The sequence below is a fragment of the Erithacus rubecula genome (assembly GCF_903797595.1).
Source record: "Erithacus rubecula genome assembly, chromosome: 2".
Taxonomy (NCBI): Eukaryota; Metazoa; Chordata; class Aves; order Passeriformes; family Muscicapidae; genus Erithacus; species Erithacus rubecula.
Window position 1 is genome coordinate 59,491,858 of NC_136685.1, and position 23,072 is coordinate 59,514,929.

Consider the following 23,072-nt stretch of genomic DNA (forward strand, 5'->3'; position numbering starts at 1 on the left):
CAAGCTGAATTCAGTTGTTGCTATCTTTCCCCTTACAACAAGTTCAGTTCTATATAGCCTACATATACTCCACAAACAAGATTCAACCATTCTCATTTCATGTCCTGTTTGGTGGGGGTGTCTTTCTCCATTATTTGGTCCTGTAGTACACCCTGAAAGGATCTCACACAAATGCAGCGTTCTCTGAGCTTTCTATTTGTACTGTATACGATTGGACAAAGTAATTTTCCTTCACAGTAGCTAATATGGGACTATGTTTTAGTTTAGTGCTGAAAAATGTTGAAAATAGATGTTTAAACTATTGCTGAGCAGCACCTGCACCAAGTCCAGTTTCTGCCTCTCACACTGTCCTACCAGCAAGGAAGCTGGGGGTGAACAGGCAGTTGGGAGGATACACAGCCAGGACAGCTGACCCCAAGAGAGCAAAGGGATATTCCATAGCATATGGAATGTTCCTTATACAAAGCAGAAGGAAAAAAAAAGAAAGAGGGGAATGTTTGGAGTGATGACATCTGTCTTCCCAAGCAACCATGATGTGTGATGGAGCCCTGATTTCCTGAAGATGGCTGAACACCTGCCTGCCAGGCAATGTAGCAAACAAACTCCTTAATTTGCTTTGCTTGTGTGCATGGCTTTTGCTTTTCCTATTGAACTGCCTTTACCTCAACCCACGGGTTTTCTCACTTTTACTCTCCTGATTCTCACCCCCAACCCACCACAGGGTAATGAGTGAGGGCTGCGTGGTGCTCTGCTGCTGGCCAGGGTTAAATCATGACAGTGCTTTACTACTGCTGGTGGTTACTTCAACTGCAGTAAAGTTACTGAAAAAAAAAATCATTTTTCTAAGCATTTGGAGCATGAAAGCATAGAAAAAGTCTACATGAAGGATGTTCAGATAAGCCACACTGAAGCGCCATAACTGATTCCTCTACAAACTGTCAGGTAAAATTAGGCTTCTGATTAAATTAAAATTAGTGATTTTTCGTTGATGTTCAGAACGTTTGCTAAAATATCCTACATACTAAGGCAACAAATATTCTCTAATGTGGTTAAAAACACATTATTACTGATTTATTTGAAGAAACTATAAAGAAAAATTGCAGCTAGTAGTTCAGAAGAGTTTCTACTATCATTTAACATTTACAGATAGGACTTTAAAAGAAAAGGAAACCTACTAGAATTCATAGACAAAGGTACAAAGCAGAGGAAAATCATACCTGAAGGCATCATCCAGGGAAGTAACAATAGCTACTTTTATTGTCTATTTTATAGATAAACTGAAGCTCAGAGAATTTACTCCCTGTGATGACATCTTAAAGCTTAGGATATTCTGGAAGAAGACAGTCAAAACTCCTGACTGAGCAAGACTCATTAAATAATCCTTTTGACCTTGACAGAAGTCAGTTGGCAGAAATTCTTCAGGATTTGATTATCTCCCTCTCCTATAGACATCTTTTGAATGCTCATACTTAAATATAGACATGCACACTTCTAAATAAACAGCACTTACATCTGTCTCTTGCTGATAAAGCAATGCCCATATGATAATTCTATCATGGAAAAAAAAAATTCAGTTACAGACTTTGACAAGGAGTGCAGAGATTTAAATGAGTGCTTCAGTTTGCCTGTTTACCAGATTAAACAGGTATTTCTGAATGCTGTCTGCTTCATGGAAGAAAGAAAATTAGACCAAGGCTGCATAAAGACTATGACTTGAACCTTCAATCTCCTCTATGTCTATATACAAAGAGAAGACAAGATGTGAGCACTATCAGATAATGATGTGTATTTGTATTGCTAGGATGTAAATAGCAACACAAGGTGAAGCCAGAGGTCTTAAAACTGGAGGAAAGTGAAAAACCCATTGAAATTCAAGCAGTAAAAAAGTTACTCATACTCATTTGGAAAAGTGTAGAACAATAAGAAAATGAGCCTAATTTTCAAAGTAAAATTGTTAGAAGGAAATCTGGACTATGATTAATAGAATATAAGCACCTAAAATTCTTTTGCTGCCATGATTGTTTACTACTAATTAAGCAGGTAATTTTTTCACACTCCATTTGCAGCAACATCTTCTGTTTGAAGTGTTGTGAAGATGTTGTGTTTGTCCAACACAAACACTTGTAAATTTCACTTTTTGATGGTTCTACACTTTGATCAATTCAGTGCCTTTCATTACTTCAAGAAAACTGGATTTTAGAGACTTATGCAGTTTTCTGAGAACTGACCATATGAAACATTTGATGACCTCTTACTTTGGCTCTTTACACTGTTGTCCATGTCACAGTTGAGGTGAGAAAAATAAAGCTGTGCAAAAGTCATATCAAGGATAAATAATAATACTGATTCCGTTCTTTATAAAATACTTGGACATATCTCATGAATGGCAAAGGTCTGAAGTACAGTTTGTTCACAGACCCACAAGAAAATGAAGAGGGAAGGAAGGATGTTTATAATATAAGCCGGATAGCTATAAGCCTAAAGCTCAAATCAGATTAATGACTTAGGATGTAGACATTCAACTGATAAAAATTTGGAAGTCACTGTCATATGATTACAGATAAAACTACAGATAAAATGGCAACCACTCCCAAGTTCACGTGTATCTGGAAGCCATCCACTATGTTAACTGGCATTCTGCAGAGGGAGATACACCTGATCTGAGTGTAAGAGCAAAGAGCACAGGACAAACCAAGCACTAGCACAAAGTAAAACACTTGACACTAAAACTGACTCTGACTCTGTAAGTTATTAGCCTTCATGCCTTGTTGATATTTTTCTAACAGAAAACTTTAGATCTTCAGATTTTCTTTTTAGATCATTTAAGTCAAAGAGCTTTTTAGGCCACACAGCTCAAAGAGATACTAGGGAATTATTCAGAAAATACTGATTTCAAGCTCTGGGTGGGAATGCAAAAAAATGTACACATAATAAAATATGCTTAGAAAACGTTCTTGTGAGAAAAATAAAAGAACATGAACCCTTATTCTCCCTAAACAAAAGCGTTAATTAATGAGATGACTGAAAGCCATAAACGAAACTCTAAAGAAAACATAAAATCCAAAGGAGGGTGTGAATTAACTTGACACTATCCACTTCACTATATAAATGCAATACTTTTTATTGTGTATGGCACATTCTCCTCTCTTTTCTAATCATAAGTACATATACATAGTCTCTTACAAATCACTAAACCTTTTGGCTGGGGTTGGCATTGCCTTTTTGCCCTGAAAAGAGGGGGTGAACTCCACAGCTCTGAAAGCTGGATCTCCTCACGGGCGCTCCAGGTTCAGCAGCACAGGGTGCCTTTCCAAGCAGGGAGAGAGAGGAAGGCAGGCACCCAGGAACCAAGCAGCAGACTGCCTGTAGGCAGGGCTTGCCTGGGAGGCCTCAGCATCTGTCTGTGACTGCTCATTTCCCATGAGGAAGAAGCTGAACTGACACCACTGCTCTCAGCCAGGTCTCACCTGCAGCCACCCCTGAGCATCACTGCCAACCAGTGACTACAGCAGCAACAAAACACGGCCCCAACACCCAAATGCCAGTCATATATAGGCTCAACCACTTACATAACCACAGACTACAAAATACACTAATAAGAAGGGCACACACAAAATTCAAGATCAGAAAGGCTGACAGGACAATGCATTCCTCTCCAGAGCATGAACACGGCTGCCTGAGCCCAGTTTCAAGAGGGATCCTTCAGGCAGAAGGGCCCAGTTCAGCAAATCGGGGGCTTGATTCATGAGGATCCAGGACTGTCAAAATGCGCATGATGTGTCTTTGCAATCTCTTTCACTGCAAATCATTGATCCTTTATTAATTTTCAAACAAATAATGAATATTGGGAGAAAAAAATTGTCCAGCACAGCGAAGCAATAATCCATGGACATGAAACACATTCTGCATTTCTCTCCTCATTCAACTCTGCAGCTACAAGAAGACAGTAGCACAGTAAACAAGCCTCCTCCTCCTCCTCAACACACTTAAACTCATTCTTCCCACACACAGCTGCCACTATCATGCATATTTCAAAGCCTCCATCTGGGCTTGACAACTGTACCTTCCTTTCTTCCAGCCAACAGAAATACACGTCCTACTCAAACAGGCATGGATGATCCTGCACTGTTTATTTCAAAAAAGAGGCTGTTCCACAAGTAGGTCATGTGGGTGGAAGTCTCCATGCTAACCTACATGTTCACCGTGTAGGTTAGAGCTACCCTACATTCATTCTTCCCTCTTTCCAGCTAGAAATTGTCTTCAGGCAGCATGTGAGGATTTGTGGTACTTGTCCAGGCTGCTGAATGCCTGGTTCTTCTGCATAAACACCTACTGTTCGCACTGGGATTAACTTCACAGTATACACCCAGCAGGTCCAACATTTCCCAGAGATTCTTCATTTATGCTGCATATGCTACACAGTGCAGGTACACTTCCTTCTGTCCAGAAATATGTCCATAATTCCAACAGCTGTTGCAGACTGAGAATGCCCTGAACTCAGCATGCACACAGGCTGATCTCCAGTCTACGGCCTCATCTTTTTTCTCTTAAGGCCAACTTGCCTTGCTGGAGCTATGCCTCTTGAAGTGCTGCTGCAGCTATCACCCACTCTGCACCCACAGCAGCAGCCTACGTTCTACCATTTAAATAGCTGTGTCTCTTCCTTCCTCCCTCATCAGCAGCCTGTACTCAGATCACCCTTCCTCTACCATCAAATGCACTCGCCTACATCCAGCATGTAAACATGCACCCTGCCTCTCCCCGCCTCTCATTCTGCAGTGACTGGGTAGGCATAAACTGAGGACAGTGCCCCTTGCAACACCAAGAAGGGCCAAAGCTACCCCAGGCTGTGGTTCTTATCCTGGAGACCAGAAGAAGGGGTCAGAGTAGAGTTAGGTTGCTCCTGCTCCACCAAGGGGGTAGCACCTGGGTTCATTCACACCTGATGGCAATGATCACATTTCCCATATCTTTGTGGAAAGCAGCAGCAAGGGAGTCACCAAGTGAGACAGGGAAGACTGGGGGTGATGCTTAACAGCTGGGGCAGAGCAGGTTTAACAGCCAGCCTCACCTCCAGCCCCACCCCACAAAAAAACCCAAGGGAATAGGAGTAATCTGTGGGCAGCCTCTGCCCTATATCACCTCCTGAACCACCCGAGATTAATAATGTTTTACATACAGATTACACAAGAAAGGTAATTCCTTAAGGATTTTAATGACTGTATGTCCATACAATTTCAGTGTCTTGTCTGCTGTGCTTGCATTTGGTTCAAATCACACTCCTCTGCAGAGATGTGAGGCTTAGTTAGAAGATACTTCTTAAATGCTTTGAGATCTTGTAATAAAAGGTACAATGGCACTACAAAGGAATTTTAGCAAGACGCTATCAGAAGATGTTAATTGTTTTCAGAAGATCTCTGTCTATCATAGATGGAGTACACTCTATCTATGTGTGTACCGCTTCTTTCTTGGAATAAAGAGAACTAAGGAGATGGTACACATCTAAGCATCCCTAAAGAGAACAGACAAGGCTGATCAATTATAATGGCCAATCAGCTGTTTATACTATTTACCTTTCTTTTGGGAAGACCACCAAGGAGAAACACTGCAAAACAAACTCCAGTGGAAAGATACTTTCCTTACTGCATACTCATTCATTTTAGGTCATACAGAAAAAGATGTGACCTAGATCTTCTGCCACTCTGCAGGCACTACCTGTCTTCCTACTTTAACAGCATTTCCAACAAACTGAGATATGGCCTTAATTTTCCTTAAGCTGATCATATAGGTTTAAATTTTTTTCTTTGATATTTATCATAGGCTTCGGAGGTCATCCAGGCATTTTATGCAGACTGCTGGTACACTTAATCATTTCAGTGTCTTCCTGCAGTAAATCAGAAGACATTATATTAATAAAAGATGGGTCTGTTCCAGGTCTGATTCAGAATGCTGAATCCTCATCTACCTGGCTTAGAAAGAGTCCTTTAAAAAGGTCAGTTTACTCTATGGAATTCTGAGTATCAAGGATATGTCTTCTCTCACACAAGATATATACACTTGAGACCAGCACGAAGACGCTGGAGTGATTCAGAATGAGCACTCAAGGCTGTCTGTGCCACAACCTAGCCAAAGAGACCTTGTCTGAAAATACACCACTGAGATACAGGCACACCATGCAAATAAGTATCTCATAAAACATGTTTGTCTCCATCACTACAGTTCTTTGTCTGCCAAATACTGTTTGGTCACATTCACTTAGCACAAGAAACTAGACAGGCAAAATACAAGGTCTGCAAGTGAAAGACTGGCCAGAAGAGAACTTCCCTTGAACCATATTATTATTATTTGCTTCTGTCTTCAAAATACTTATTAATCCCTGTAGTCAGGTAGTACATACTTAAAAACAAAAAGGTTAAACAGTTGTTCAGTTATTTTCTGGGCTTGGATTTACCACATCCTCTTCTGACTCTCACTTTCATATTTAAATTTGCATTGACTATTCTGAACAGCAAAGACACAATTCCTATGAAATAAGCTAATATTTATTATTAAGTCAAAACTTTAAATGTTATAGTCCTCTTGTGACATCAACCTGGCCTCTGCTAAAGGAAAATTGAATGCATTTTCAATTAATGCAACTGACAAAATATTTCTGAATAACAATTTCTCACTGCAATGGCTGATTCCTTTGTAACATCATTTTGTCCGAGTATTTTACTGAAGACAATCAAATGCCTTGTTTGCATTTGATCAGTTCAACTGCATTGAAACCATGATTTTGAAATACTTTTTCTACATCTTTTTCCTCACAAGAAATTGTGAGATTGATTTTTTTTCCTCCCATCTGGAACAAATTCGTAATTTCTAAATTTACAGTCACACCAGAAGAGGCATTTAAAAAAAAAAAAAGAAAAAAAAAAGACCCCAACAACAGAAAAAAGCCTTCTTCAATATTTTATGTCTTATCTTGCAATGTGCTGAAAAATCACACATTTCTAAGTCACATGCATAAGTGGATGCTTTGTATTTCCCAGAATTGGGAGTCTGACCTCAACTCCTGTGCAAACTAGGCAGAACACATGTGAATAATACAGAGAATACCTTCCCATCAGCTGTCAAAAGTAATGTCAAAATACCCCTGTAGATCAAGATCTTTGCAACCTTCCCATTAGCTGTTGGAAGTGGTATCAAAATATCCCTGTAGATCTGGACCTCTGTGAGATGCTCTGACCTCCTGGGACATTTAACCACGAGGCAGTTTTATATGAACACTGGCTCCAGGGATGTGCCACACAGGTCAAACCCTGTGGCAGGGCCAGACTCTCTGACAGAAGTGGCACTGAGACCAAAGTGCTCCCACCATAACACAGCACTCTGACTGCTGCCCAGCCCTATGTTCAGCACAGGAAGGCTAAGCAGGCAGGATGCAGACTCATATGTTGAGCATTCCTTGTTCCAGACATCACTTGACATCCTGGCTGACATATCTCAAAAGATACTGACTCTAAACCACCTGGTCCAATCAGAATTTTGTTTGTATTGACCTGGGTTAGAGGCAACCCGATTTTACACTTCTGCCTTTGTATGTGTCCACCGGGCATGTGTTCAGCCTTGCTTGTGGTTGGAAATGGGGGAGTGGAGCCATGGCAGGCTCATCTGTATCTAATAACCCCTGACAAAAAAAGAGTATAATTTCCTGTGGGTTTGGAGAAAGTTACCACTGTGAAATGTGAATTTCTCTCTTTCCTCACTCCTAAATTGCACCAGGTGTGTGTGTATACAGCCAAAATTCACACCCACAAACAAGGAATAAGTACTTGTATATAGTCACGTGAAAAAAAAACAAGCTTCTTCTATTAACAGCTGACAAGCTAAGCAATGTTCAAAAATATTTTTGTCCATTTCACTGAAAGTAGTAGATTTCAAACCTCACAACAATTATTAAAAGATGAGTAGTCCTATTAGGAAATAGAAAATTCAATTTAAATAATTTAGGCATCTCATTTAAAACAAGTACATTACAAAAAACAAAGACGGAAAATGTCTGAATAAATACTGTTTGCTGATTCTGTACATAATTTTGATTTTTTTCATGTTAAACGTCAGTTTTTATCAAGAACCTGCTTTTGAATTGGAAATTTAATCACAAAAAAATTGAATGGCAGACTACCAAGAAATGACAAGATTTTAACACCATAATAAACATTAGGATCATGATCCATTATGCTTTAACACTTACAGGCTTTTTTTTCCCTGTAACCAGGAAGCTTAAAAACTTGTTCAAAACAGAAAGCAAAGCTAAGAGTCTTACATAACAGCATAATTTACAAACTGGTTTATTTAAGGCCACACCAAGATCAAGTTTTTCTAATGGAAAATGGCTTATTTTTTATTAGTTGGGTCTATACTAAAGGTGCTTTAAAAACACAAGAGAATGAATGACACTGAGTAGGTCTGGTAATTGGGAAGGACAGGGTGAGAATGCAGAAAAATACATGAGAGTGAAATCACTGGGAGGAAAGACAGTATGTGTGAATGGTGGAGAAGGAGTGTAAGGAGTAGGTGGGGTAAAAAAACCAGCATTTGACAGGAAAACACAGACTTCTGGAAGAACACTGGGTGTGCAATTGGAACTGCAATGCAGAGCTGAAAGTCAAGGAGCCTGTACTGGGCTAGAAGATATTACAACAGGGAAAGAGATATCACACAGGGGCATTCCTGTTAGAAAAAAAAGGCAGAAAATACACTGATATCTGACAGCACCTTGTAACTGAGGAGCCTGACTGGGTGATAAGGGGCACAAATGGATCAGGGCAAAGCAACAGCACTTTCACTGACAAAGTCAGCAGTGAATGAAAAAAGTCAGCCCTTGCACACGCTCAAGAACTTTCATATTTTGCTTTTATGTTGCAGGTCGAATTTTAAAATCAAGAAGTTCACATGCCACTGGCCCAAATGCTCAAAGTAACAAGAGGTCCCTCTATCCTTTTCTAAAATGCATTGTCATAAAATACATCTCATCATTTGAACTCAGCCTTGCAATTAATAGGGAACAAAACATCTCTGAAGTATTTTGGTAATATTTTGTAATAATTGTAAGTAGCTTCTGCCCTAAACCAAGAGAAAACAAAAACAAAAACAAACAAACAAACAAACAAAAAAAAACCCACAAAAAAACCCCAAAACAAAACAACATAGCCTGAAATGGCATTATAACTTAACAGCATAGAATACAATCTATGGAAAAACAGAGGTGTCTAGCTTCTGAAATTATGCTGGCAATGAGTCAAGGAGATCTGAATGCTAATCTTCTATAATAATATATTAGAATTGGAAACATCATTAGCTCCTTAATAAATGCAGGAATATCCCTTTCTAGCCATGGCAGATCATGAGACAGCTGACCCAAAAGCTGTCTACTCTCTCCTGTCCTCTACAGCTGACACTGAAAAACTTGAAGAGCATCTTGAACCCCTATAATCTTTGACCCACTGTTCATTAATTGATCACCCAAATTGACTTCAGTAGTAGCAAACCAATTTAACTGAGATGTGCACAGCAAATGGAGAGGGCTTGGAACAGAGTAGCTTTTATGAACAGTTTGCTATTTTCAAATTATGTGCAGCACAGGTAAATAACTGTTATATCGAATGTACACAAAGATGTGCATCCATACCTGAACACACTAAATCCCTGTCAGCCTCCTGAACCTCCAGTTTAAAAGTACAGTGCCGTGCAGTTGCACACAGCAGAGGTTTCCACTGTGACCCATGCATTCTTGGGACTCACTTCCTGGGACCTGCTGGAATGCAGACAATTGTGTCTACTGCACAGCCCTTGGAACACAGATAGAACAAGTAAACCCAGGTTAAGAAAGTTTTCACAGCATGGAGTCTCCATTTGTTTGGAAGCCTAAGTGAACAGCAAATGGGGACCTCTGCATCTGTCAGTGCATATGGCTTCTAACTAGGGACAAGCTTAGCAAGCACCCAGCGCTGAGCAGAGCATGTGAAGCCAAACACGTACGTGCAGGGACGTGCTGCTGTGGCACCAGTGCCCCAGCCAGGGGGGCTGTGTGGGGAGACTGTGTGGGTTCATGGCAGGAAGAAATGACTGAGAGGAAAAGGAAAGGAGGGAAGACTGAGGGAGCTAGTACATGCTGGTTTAGCCAAGAAATACCAGCTATCCTGCATCTCCACCCCTTGCTTCCCCTCACTTTCCTCATAGCCAGCAGTCAAATACCTAAATACCAGTTTGTCACAATACAAGGCTGGTAAGCACGGTGTACTCTGTGTCACCTACATGCCCCAGCTAAAGTGCTGTCATGTGTGATTCCTTTTCTCTCTGACTTCCCTACTTCCTTTCTTTACACAGCTGAGCCTGCACAAAGCACTGCCCATAAACAACCTGTGTGCTCCCTAGGGGCAAGGGTCCCACTGCCGTGCCCCAGGACCAGCCACTTGCCCCAACAGCAGCTGTAGGAAATGCTTCCGCTACTTCAGGCACAAGCTTGTTAAGAACCTCACAGGGAAAACATCCCTTTTGTATTCTTGCATTTTACCAACTCATATAGCAGCATTTAAAGCTAGCATTTTCTTTTTCTTCCTTTTGCATCTGATCAAGCACATTCAGGAACATATGCCACCTGTGCTTTGCATGTGGAACTCCCACCCATGCTGAATTCTAAAAATATCAGCAATAATAATAAATAATAATTTATTACTTATGTGCTGCCAGGACCAGAAGGCTTCAAGACACATTATAAAATATACACAAATAAGGGAAGAAAAAAGTAAATTTACCCTCAGGTACACAAACACCTAGGTTTAAAAAAATATACAGACAGCATTGCCCGAAACCAAAAATGAGCCAAACAATCCCTGATAGATTAAAATTTAAATTCTCAGCTAGCTCTCTCCCTGCACAAGCAGCTGAAACAGTCTGAAGGGTCTAGCAGCATTTGTAGAGTTAATATTCAGCCTCTTAAATTGTTTCACTTGGAACAATTAATTGCAAAAACCCATCACCCCTTGTGTGTTGCTTTACAAGTAAGGAAGGAATTAGTGAGGGATTTTACATCCTGCTCTCCTGCACATTCTATTCTACTTTACCAGGATGCCAAATATTCAGCTAGGAAAAATGCAGCAGTACTAGTTTTGTTTTAAGCTACACTGCAGAGTCCTCATGCACTTTAAAACAACTAACCTGACAGACAACTGTGGCAAAAATACCTGAACCTTGTCAGCTACAAAGAGCTTTAAGTGGAAATTATCATACAATTGCACCTTTTGGCATACTTGTTTGGAAACCTCCTACTGTAAACTGGATTCTGGTAAGGGCAGTGGCAAGACATGTTCAGGGAATGCAACTAGAGGCATTCAAATGGTACTTTCAAACTCCCAGGGGAAAAATTGCATGGATTTAGCTTAGCTGCCAGAAAGAGCCTTCATGCAAATGAAAATCAGGTTCTTTTTTTCCCTTAGCATTTCACATGCATGAGCTTAGCCTGTTTTCAACCAACAGAATCCCTAAAATTTGCAGCATAAAAGAAATTTTGAAGTATTAAAAAAAATAAAAAAATAAAAATAAAAAGCTTAATCACAATTCTACTCTAAGTCTTACCAAAACACACTTATAAATTTTAACTTACTTTAGAGTTTCTTCCTGTCTGAAAAGTCTGGAAGTTTTGCTTTAGCTTCCAACAGATTTTGTTTTTTCTTCAGAGCTGGGTTAACTTTTCCATCCACTAAAGTTAAACACAGCTTTTCCAGTGGTAGCATATTTAACTATGCTGAATTGAAAAAAATCTTGCATTATACATAGTAAGAGTAATGGAACAAACAAAGCCTGTAAGACTTTGAAGACTAATAAATTCAGAACTTTGGAAAATACAGTAAGGGGAAAATGTAATTATACAAATAAATGCTGGCAAATAAGGCAAAAATTGGAAAAAAACTTTCATTGGAAGGATGAAAGCTTTTCATATTCACCCATTCAAAAGTTGGTCTACAAAATAAGTAAATTGTCAATTTTGTTTTTATCTTTTAAGCCATATATATATATATATATATATATATATATAACAAATATATATATACACTGGAACATCAAGATGAGAAGACTAGGCCTCAGATTCAAATACTTAAAAAAAATACCAAAAACCTACACTGAAAGGAGTTTGATGTTTTGCATGCATGTTTTGCAAGTAATAACATCACTTTTATTTCAAATATAGAAATATCCAATGAGAACTTTCTTATATACCAGTATTTATTTCACTCTTGAATTCTGCAGAAAGCATACTAACCTGTCATTGGTGGTAATCCTTTTTACATTTACTGTCAAGAATTGTATTAGCAATTACAACTCCAAATGACAAGAAATTCTCCACCCACACTGAGCTCCTCCCAATATCAGACCATATTAAAGTAGCACAATTAGAAAGATGTTTTCTAAATATTGCATTAGGATATAGCAGGCCCTCACAAAAACTATTATTAGATATGTAAGGTTGCAGAATGGAAAATACTTCATCTAATAGAAGGAATCTAAGATTTTTTTATTGGTTTGTTCAGGTAAATACACACTCAGCATAATCCTTCACAATGAACCTCATACATTGTTCAATACACTGCAGAATTACTTATTTTTTCTTTATTATATTCTATCGTTTTACTTTATTCAAATCTGCAAACTTGAATCTGTGGAATGTAAAGGTTTTGTAATTTCATAAAGGCTTTTTTTTTACTTATAAGTGAACTTTAATTTTGCTGTACAGTGGCATATTACGACATCTGAGATTTCCACCACACTAATAAAAAAATATTTTTTATCATGTGAGGGTTTCTCAATTTTCAGATAATCAAGTTTCTTTTTCTTCTTTTTCAGCCTAAGGACAAAGCAAGCAACTACCCACATGGTCATCTACCCTACAAGTCTTTGCATATCCTAAGGTTCATGTAACAGCAAAGAATCAAGTGTTACTTGATTTTTATTACAAATGTATTTAATTTAGAACACTAAATTTTCAATTTTCTATGCCAGTTAAGAGTTTTATTTTATAGGTTATACAGATCTTTACCACAACTTAAGATGGTAAATCTTCCAGAATCTATTTCTTGTATAAACTTACATGACTGCATTAACGTAATACAAATATAAGGTAAAAAATAAAATGATTAAATAATTTTTAAATACTTATATTCATTAAATACTTATATGGATTAGGACAGCTCAGAACACAAATGATTTCAGGAAAGAACTTTAATGTAAAACACTAGATGTGTTGTCCTTGTTTAAACTAATGTTTAAAACAATTTTGCCATATGAAGGCATGTAAGATGATCTGAATTATCCTTACCACCATAATAAAATTTTAAAGAAAATAATTCAACTGTTATACAATAAATAAATAGGATGTTTTTCAAAGGGCAACAGAAAGACTCTTAAACAATACTCTTGAAGTTGTCATCATTTGAAACTGTTCTGGCAAAACTCTACAGACTGTACACTGGTGTAACACACAGCAGTGCTGCATATCATTTACCTACTCCAAGTTCTAAAATAATATTACTGGCCTTAGTTAAATCTATCATCATAGAATGTAATCCCAATTTTTCCTCTCTTCTATTCTCCTGCTTTACGCTGCCAACCCTATTGCCAACACAAATAGTTCAAGATAGCCATAAATTCCCTGAAAATTCCCAAATTAAATGTACATCATACTTAAGTACAATTGTAAAATAAAGGCAGATTAATGCAATATGAAAACGGAACACTTCAATGTAGTGCTCAAATTCCACTCAATTTATAACAGCACTACCAACAGCAAATGGATGAATGGTGGCACTATTACATTTTTATTACTGCATCAACAGCACTGTACATTACTGTTCCCCAGACACGTTTACAGCCCAGGAGTGAAAAAAAATCTCGGAAACACTTTAAAGGCTCTCCTATGTATCTTGTTACCTTTTCTCCCAAATACCTTAAGTATCACAAGAGACACCTCATCTTGTTATTCTGAAAATGCAATCCCTTTCTGTGTAAACTGAAAAATTCTCCATTGACTGTATTCTCTGCTATAGTAAGACCACAAAGATATTTAGTTATGATGATGAATTATGACTGGTAATAATGCATAGTAATATTTTACACTTCTGGAATCTTTTCACTCAAAAGCTATAAAACACTTGTGTATCAGACTAACTTTACAGATGATGAAAAAGGAAATCATAAGGTGAAATTTATTTTACTAAGGGAAATCCTGTAAAAGAGTCATATTCCATAGAGCGTGGAATGTGTTTTCACTTTTGTCCTCTGTTTGTGGCAAGTGTTAGCCATACAGCTAGCAATGAAACTTGTTCAATTCAAGATAATACATCAATGGTACAGTTTATTTTTCCTTAATTCTGGATCATTTTGCCTCTAATATTTTTTGGTCCTTTTATTACCTATCACCTCGACTAAATCCAAATTGGGCACAAATCACCAAAAATTTTTAGCTGCGCTTTGTTAAACGGATATATTTTTTTGTTGTCTGGTGATTGCATCTCATACAATTTAATAACTAATATGCTAAATAAATAAATAAATAAATTGTAAATCTAACAACTCAAGCTTCTAGTCCTGCTGATAACATGGCCCTCTGAAAGTGTTCAAAGACAAGGAACTAAGTTCTGATCACTTATTTGAACTTAAACTAAATCTAAAGGTGTTTTCTGCAAAAAAAAATTACTGCATTTACTGGCAAAAAATATGTGCAGGGAACTGAGCACATATCTATTTTTTTTAGAACTCAATCTGCCAGGCAATGTATAAAAAGTTCAAACAGACATTCTGCTCCTTCTTTCAAGAGAATAATAAATGCATAACATCAGGCAGATTTGTATATGAGCAAAATCTGTTCCTCTCTAGCTCCGGCTGCCTTGAATCAAGTCATAGGAATACCCAGGTTAACATTCTGATATTCAAAATGGGACCATTAATTTTATGATGATTAATCATAAAACACAACACTTGAGACTGCTTCTAAAAATTTGGCTTTGTTTTTTTGCCTCTGTAACTACCCTGTGCTGCCTATCATGGAGACCTTAAGATTATAAAATACAAAACTAGAAAACCATTAATTTGTTAATACATGTGCACTAGTATCTTGGTTTACTCTATTTTCTTTAAGGAATAAGGCTTCCAGAAAAACTGCACAATGAAAACCAGAAGCTATTTAGACCAGCACATCCCTTACTAAGGAGGCACATTTAAAATTCCAAGTTATACTTTTCTGCTAATTATTACACGCACCCAAACCCAAACTTCTTTCGTCACCCACAGGCTCTACTTTATTCCAGAAGACAAATTCTATTTAATTTTGCCTCATCTCCCAACAACAGTAAGAGATCCAAGAGAAACTGAAGAATAAAACGCAATAGCAACTTTTAAACAAGCTGGTGCAATGGATTCCTCAACAAATGTGTATTTATAAAGGCAAGTTTGTGATTGCAGTGTATGCAGGATGACCAAGTACTGTTATCTTTAATCTAGCTACTTCAAGTATCTACAGAACTATGTAAGGAAAATTTCTGAGGGACTTACATAAGATAACAAACTTGTTGCAAAGAATCGTATTTACTGGCATAATTTCCAGCCTAACTTATATTTCAGCTATGAAGCTCAACAATGAATTTATGGGATGTGGTACACAACAGCACTGTCCTGCAGCATTCTACTATTAAAGCACAAAACCATGAATCTGAGTTAAACAAAGGCAGTTATACAAGAAATTTTAGGCCCATTTCTTGAAATATCCCATCTGAATCCAATTCTTAGCTGTTTTCACAGGAACTAACCTCAGGGCTTGGTTTGTGTTTTGAGTTTAAATGAAAGCAACACGTAGTTTTGAACTAGCCTGAATATTCAGTTCCATAATTCCATCTGCCAGACTGATTTTGGCAGCAACTCTTTACCTCTTCATACCTTGGTTTTCCATTCTATACATGACAAAGCAGCACTGCCATCTTTTCTATGTGGCTTTGGAATACACAGGTACTAGGCAGGTATTTTTACCACCTTTTGAATAAGCAGGGTAAATATCTACCATCTCTATGTAACCAAAAGAAAGGCTGAAGTGGAGATATTACTATTAGTAACAACAGTCAGGAACATCTTGAGTGTAATATCAAAACATACTGCCTGCCTGTGCACTGCTTCATAAACCAGAAAAAATATTCCACTGACACTGAGGTGTTTTAGGAAATGTTGCCACCACATTCACAACTGAAAAGAAAAAATAGTAAGTCATCAGAATGACAGCAGTTAAAAGAAGTCATTGTTTGCACTTTTGTTTCCTAATTCAAGGACAGGAGAGATTAAGAATGAACACTAGCATCCAAAACACTACTTAGATATGAACATCCAAAATATTTTGGGTGGACAGGGACATTACATTTGTATTAAACAAGTTCCTCATAATGCTCAACTTCCCCGAATGGTGTGAGGGCTCAAAGTCTACTGTTCAAATCATTGCATACACTCATAATGTTTTATTGTCCTGTGTTTTAGAGTCCAAACTACTAGATTTTCATAATTCAGTTCAAAAGTATATTACCTGCAGATAACTGTAAATCATTTCCCTCTACAAAACCAGCTACTTAAAACTCCAAGAGATTTATGGATGCTGAGACTGGAATGAACATCTCTTTGCAAATGCACATATCAAAAAAAATTCCAAACTGCATTTCAGATTAAAGTAATAAACTGACTTTTCTCAAAAACTGGTAGCAGTTTTTGGAAGCAGAAAGAACTTCTACGTGCTTCTGTGATGTCAAAGATGAAATCTCTGTTTGTGGAGGTACAATCTGTAGCAAGAACACACGTCTGCCAAGACTCTGGCATTGATGATATTTTGTCTAGACAGCCTTTGAATGTGACTGACACAGGAACAGTGCACATGGCTGAGCAAACTGAAACTTATGGAAGAGCTTTTCAAGACTTAGTTAAGATACAGGATTTTGGAAATGTGCCTAACATCCTCCAACCATGCCTCCTGATATCCTCCTCAGGAATCTAACTGGCTTTGGTTTGTCAAGTCTCCTAGTTGTCCCAGGGAACAGAAAGATAGATTTGCTTACATAAGATGCTGGCAGGGCCATTTGGACATAAGCAAGTATCAACAGCAAGTGGAGAGCTCTGCATGCTGGCTAGTCACTGAGAAAGGTACTCAAGCCATTAAATTGTGCACTTATTTCAGACTGTAAGAAATTGCTAAACCTTTTCTCAGCTACTGGGCTTGACTGTGAGAAACACATGATAACTGTTAGCTAAAGGACAGAAATTACTAGCTGCAGTTGATAACTATTCTAGATATTTTAGAAAGCACTACATATTTACCTTGACCTTTTGAGCCCTGACAGAAGTAGCCTGAACCATGTACATGCTTTGATGGAAAAGTCCACATGAACTTGCCATAGACAAGGCTATAATTTCTGGGAAATGATGACTATCATTTACAGTAAAGTTTTCACTGTATGACAGCCCTGGTTGACTTAGTCCTCGAGCAACTGTCAGGGCGAGGAGAAAAGAGAAAAAGGTGAAGGAGGATCAAAGAGATTATCAGCTTTTAGCTTTAGCTGGTTCACTTCCAGTTCAACTGTCACTGAAGTCAACAGCTACCCCTCTGACTTACTGGGATTATATTATAACTTCTATTAACCAATATTACAGACAGTACTGTTTAGCCACCCAAAAGGTAAAAAAAATAGATTCTAGTGTGTCCTCCAGAAAAACATCAAGCCTTAAGACACCAATTTACAGTCACAGCAAAAGATCTAGTTACTACTGTGCATCCTCAGAGCTCCAGGAAATTTTTGCACCTACAAAAAAAATATACTGGATAAGTGAAAAAAACAGTAGATGCTGCTTCTCTGCAAATAAAATATGGACCTCAGTGAACCTTAACTTAATCCTGATGCAGAAATTTGAACACTTGACCTGCTTGGCTACTAGTGTTTCCATATGGTCTCCAAGGCCACAAACCTACTGAGTCAGTACCACGCGTGCGGGCAATAGCATCAATACTTGTGACTCCACAATGAAGTTCTGAGAGAGGTGTTATCACTGGGAGGCACTGAAATACCTGCATTTTGGGACTTTTCAGTAACTGAGATGGAACGGCAAAATTTCTCACCTAATTACACCGTGGATACAAAGAAAAAAAAAAGTATTTTGATGTTGGTACTAGGTGTAAGCTGGCTATCATATTTCTGAACCAGAAAGGAAGTTTCTCCTCCCATCTCCTCTCTCCCTCCCGCCCCCTCTCCTGCCACCTGCACTAAGGGAACACTTGTGGAGGCAGCAAGCCTAGGAAGTTCAGATTATAAATAGCCCTGGCTAGCACCTGGTGTTTTCCAACAGGCCAGCATGCTGGTGACTTCCAGATCTGGAGCCTTATGAAGAAATACGATGAAATGACATGTCTTTTATTTCACACACTCGTTTATGGATTTGCAACCAAAACTAACTGGATCTGGCAAGTTGGAGTTGCCTGGCACTTTTTGCATCACTGACACACTTGCACCTGTCACGGATGGATTCCTCGAAAGGGCCGAAGGGAGCAAGACATATATTTTATTTTGACAGCACACGGGACTGAGATGCTGGGCCAGCAGGTTCTGGTGTTCACTGTCGGCCATTAGAAAGGCGAAACACATCATCAGCACCGGGGTGGGTGACAGGCCGCCAGGCGCGCCTTCCCCAGGGCCGCTCACCGGCAGCAGCCGCTCGGCTTTGTCCGTGCCTCTCTCCGTTCAAGGCACCGGCTGCGCGGCTCCGGCTGCTCCTCTCAGGGCCCTGCAGCCCCAACATGTCGCCGCCCCGCTTTAAGGTCACCGCATGGCGAAGCCTCGAGCGCCGGGGGCCGCGATGCGCCCGGGCCGCGGCGGCTCCGCGGGCGGCCCGAGGGAGGGGGCAGGGCCACGGCCGCCGCCGGGGAAACTTACCAGGTCTATGAAGGTCAGAAATTTCCAGCTGCCTCCATAGGTCTGATGCGCGGGCATGTCAATGGCCTTGTAATTGCACAGGATGGAGCAATAGGACAGGAGGATGGCGGCGTGCAGCACCTGGCAGGGCACCAGCGCCATGTTTGCGGCGCGGGGTGCGCTTTCGTGTGCCTGTGCCTGTGTCCGTGTCTGTGTCCCAGTGCCCCGTGTGTGTGTTTCCGTGTGTCCCGGTGTGCGTGTGTGTATCCCTGTGTGTGTGCGCGCCGTGCGGGCGGGACTCCCGGCGCCTCCGCGGCCCCGGCCGGGGCGGAGCGCAGGGCCCGCGCGGGGCGGCGGCGGGGCCGCAGGGCCGGGCGGCGGCGGCGGCGGCGGGAGCAGCCGGGCGGGCGGCTCGGCGCGCTCCCGAGCCTCAGCTGCGCTCCCGAGCCTCAGCTCCGCTGCTGGCCGGGCCGGGCTGGGGCAGGCCGGGCCGTTCCCGCGGGAGCGGAGGCACGGCAGCGTTAGCACGAGTTAATTGCAGAGCCCGACTGCCCGCCGGCTTTCAACCGAGAACTGCAATGAGTCAGCAATTACGGGATGTAATTGCCGTGCTCGGAGGAACGCCGCGGCTCTGCGTGCCCCGGGCCCGCGACCCCCCCGCGGGCGGCGCTGCCAATGGGCCGGCGGAGCAGGTGCCTCCGCCCCGGCGGCGGGAGCGCGGCCCGGGCCGAGCGCCCTGTGCCGCTCCAGGGCTGCCCTTGGTGTGTTCGTGCCCCTCGTGTGCCCACACAGCGCCGGGCAGAGCGTTTGTTTTGCCCTCTGTGTTCCTGAACCGCCTCCCGGCTTCTCAGTGTTTCCCCTCATCCCACACAGACTTTTCCTAGAAGCGGGCTCTCCAATGCCCACTCAGAAGCCCTGTGAGATGGGATCCTCCCGAGACGTGGGTGAGATGAAGTACCAGTACCCTGGGGCATCATACCAAGGGACTGGAGCATGCCTCTGTTCAGGGAGCCGGGCCTGTTCATCCTCAAGAAGTGATGACTGAGAGGGGACACGTCAATGTCTGTGACTATCTTAGAGGAGGGTGTCAAGAGGATGGATTCCAGCTCTGTTCAGTGGTGCACAGCAGTAAGACAAGAGGCAACAGACAGAAACTGATGCACAGGAAATTCCACCTGAGCATCAGGAAGAACTTCTTTATTATGTGAGTGACCATGCACTGGAACAGGTTGCCCAGAGAGGTTGTTGAGTTTTCCTCACCGGAGATAGCCAACAACCATCTGGACACAATGCTGTGCCATGTGCTCTAGGATGACCTGCTTGAGCAGGGAGGCTGGAGCAGATGATTCACTGTGGTCCCTTCTAATCCGACCTATTCTGTCATTCTGTCGTTCTGTCATTATGTCCTGTCAGCAGAGGTTTAATCACCGCAGGGATCCTTGATAACTAGGAGAAATCAAGGGGGGCTTTCTTAAAAAAAGAAAGCTTTTAAGGTGCTTGATTGCAGGGTAAATATTAAGTTGCTCCACCATCTGTAAAAGTTATTTTAAAAGGGAAAAAAACCCACGAACAGTGATGTCTGAGCTTGGATAGACAAATCACTTCTATAAACATCATCTCCATACATCTGTCTCATGAAATAAATATTTGAACAATAAGGTGCTTTATCATAGTTAAGCTACTGGAAGGCAAAAAGAATCAATGATTGTGCAATGCATTCCCTGCTTCTATTCCACTAAGTAAAGTCAAAGCCTTTTCATCTGATATCGGCTGTGCTCAAGTTCTGCAAAAATGAAGGGCTTTTAGAAGAATACATGCCAGGAGCTATCCTCAATGAATTTAGCAGTGTTCAAGGTCTCTGCTTACTCAGAGGAGTTGTATGTCATATATATGCATGTATAAAGAATCCTCTAGAAGCATGAATTTAGCACCAGATGCTTTAGAGGATGTTATCCTTCAGTTCACGGAGCCAGCAAGCACATTGGGCAATCACACCCTTGTTGTTTGTGGCACGTGTTTTAGTCTTGCAGGCTAAAAGTCTTGCAGTCTCCCTGAAGCCTCAAGGTGCAGTGTAAGAGTCACCTGAGTGTAATGTAATGGTCTACAATACAGCAGGAGACCAGACTAGTAACATTATCAGTGTGACCCAGCAGAAGGGAGTCTGTAAAGCAGCACAGTAGCTGGTGAGGACCTGATGTCTGTTCTGTATGCATGCAGGCAGTCTCACTTCTCTGGACATGTGAATATTCATTAGTGGCTGAGGTGCATTAAGTGAAACCCTGGAGCACATCTTCTGTTTTGGTTTTATTCAAAAGGAGTCCAGCTTGCTTTCTGAAACTGTGTCAAGTTGCAAAGGTCTCAAAGGAACATTACTCTGCAGAACTCTACAGCAGGACTGATTACATATCCATGCACACCCTTGTGTGTTATGATGAGCCTCTTGACAGCAAGAGTTTGGGGCTCTCAATGCCTTAGGCAGTCCATTCCCTACTTTTCTCCTGCACCACCTCCTACAATGTGCAGGAACTCACTCCTTTGATCACCTCTCTGTGAATAATAAGGCACTGCAAACACTAACACTCACTGAACATAACTTGATAGCCACCTTTAGCAGTTTGCATTTTAGTTGTGTGTAGTTTAAACAGTCTCCAAGGTTACAGCATCCTCAAAACTTTTTTAAAACTGAAAAACCACCCAGGAATTTTGCAGTCTCGTTTGAGCATTCTTCACTCTCCACTATTCAATAGACATCTCAGCAAGGCTCACAGAAAACCTTAAGCTCATTAGAAAAGCTTTCACTCAGCCTTGTAAGTCAAGGTGAAAGTCTAAGTGAAGCAGAACATTGTACATTATAACACTCTTATTCCCCATTTTTTTTCTTTAAGTGAAGAAAATCTCAAGGCAGGCTATCGTGCCAGACCCAGCCAAGCTTTTCCTGGTCAAAAACTCTTCTTTATCATGCATTTCTAATTCCTACTTTTGAAAGAAAGTGTAAATCCATTGTGGGTGGGTTCTTTGAGCTCGTGTTCCCTCTAAAGTAGCATCTGTTGAATCTCTGTAAAGTATTATAAGAACTAGATTAGATTGGAGGCTGCTGCCATTAGACTGTATGTGCTACTGTAGACTTCATAGTCCTTGTTTATTGAGAGACCAGCAGCAAAGTCTTTTGTGACTGTCATTGAAGTTGGTCTGCAATGGTTTTTATTTTCCTTTGGATTTGGTCTAAAATATTTTTCAGCAAAGTAAATTATAGAAGTTTACTGCTTGCCCTTTACGTTGCTGTATGAATGCAACTGTTTTGTACTTTGGTAAATGTTTACATTTCAGATTTCAGATTAAATACTTAAATCATAGTTAGGTAGACTTTAAGCATGTAAAATAAGATATTCAGGGCTACCCTGTCATTTTTCAGATCCCAATGTTTAAACATTTGTTTGTATGTAAATTGTGAAAAGTTTCTATTTTCATAAGCCACATATGGTAAATTTACTTGAAAGTGGGATTTTGACACAGGTCATAGATGTCATTCAGTTGAGATGAGAGATGGCATTAGAAAGGAGAAATAGCTCAAAGCACTGCTGTGTCTGGGGTGGGAGATGTTAGTAAGGGCTATCTACTACAGGGGAGGAAGCAAAATGCCTAAAAATCTTCCAGTGAACTGAGTGGAAAAAAAATAAAAAGGGGGGAGGGTTCCCGTCCAATGATATAAAATGAGAAGCACGGTGTTCTTGCTACTTGGCACCTTGACAGAATAAAGTGTAACATGCTAGAGTCCAAGTTTTGATCTATTCTAGCCAGGCTAACAGATAAGAAAGCTGAAGGAATATTTGGTGGATTGGGTTTTGGTTTTTTTTTTGGTTGGGTTTTTTTTTTTTGTTTGTTTTGGGTTTTTTGTTGTTTTTCTTTTTGGGGAGGAGTTTGTATTGTTTGGTTTTGTTTTTTGTTTTGCTTGTGGTTTTTTTTAAATGGCTTTGGGTTTTGTTTGTTTTTTATTTTTTTAAATAAATGACGTTTGAATTTCTGAACAGCATTTTATTTGGTGAATATTAAAAGATGTTGGTGAATTATCTGTGAGAGAGATTTTGTGCCTTTCCTTAATTG

General features: G+C 40.3%; 1 protein-coding gene across 1 annotated transcript in view; it reads right to left on the bottom strand.

The window, feature by feature from the left end:
- AIG1 (androgen induced 1) overlaps positions 1-19,363 on the bottom strand; it is a 122,596-nt gene extending 103,233 nt beyond the window's left edge. Inside the window, exon 1 of the mRNA XM_079331838.1 lies at positions 18,993-19,363. Coding sequence (XP_079187964.1) covers positions 18,993-19,133 — 141 coding nt within the window. The 5' untranslated portion in view covers positions 19,134-19,363. The remainder of the gene's footprint in view (positions 1-18,992) is intronic.
- Between the last annotated feature and the right edge of the window lie 3,709 nt (positions 19,364-23,072).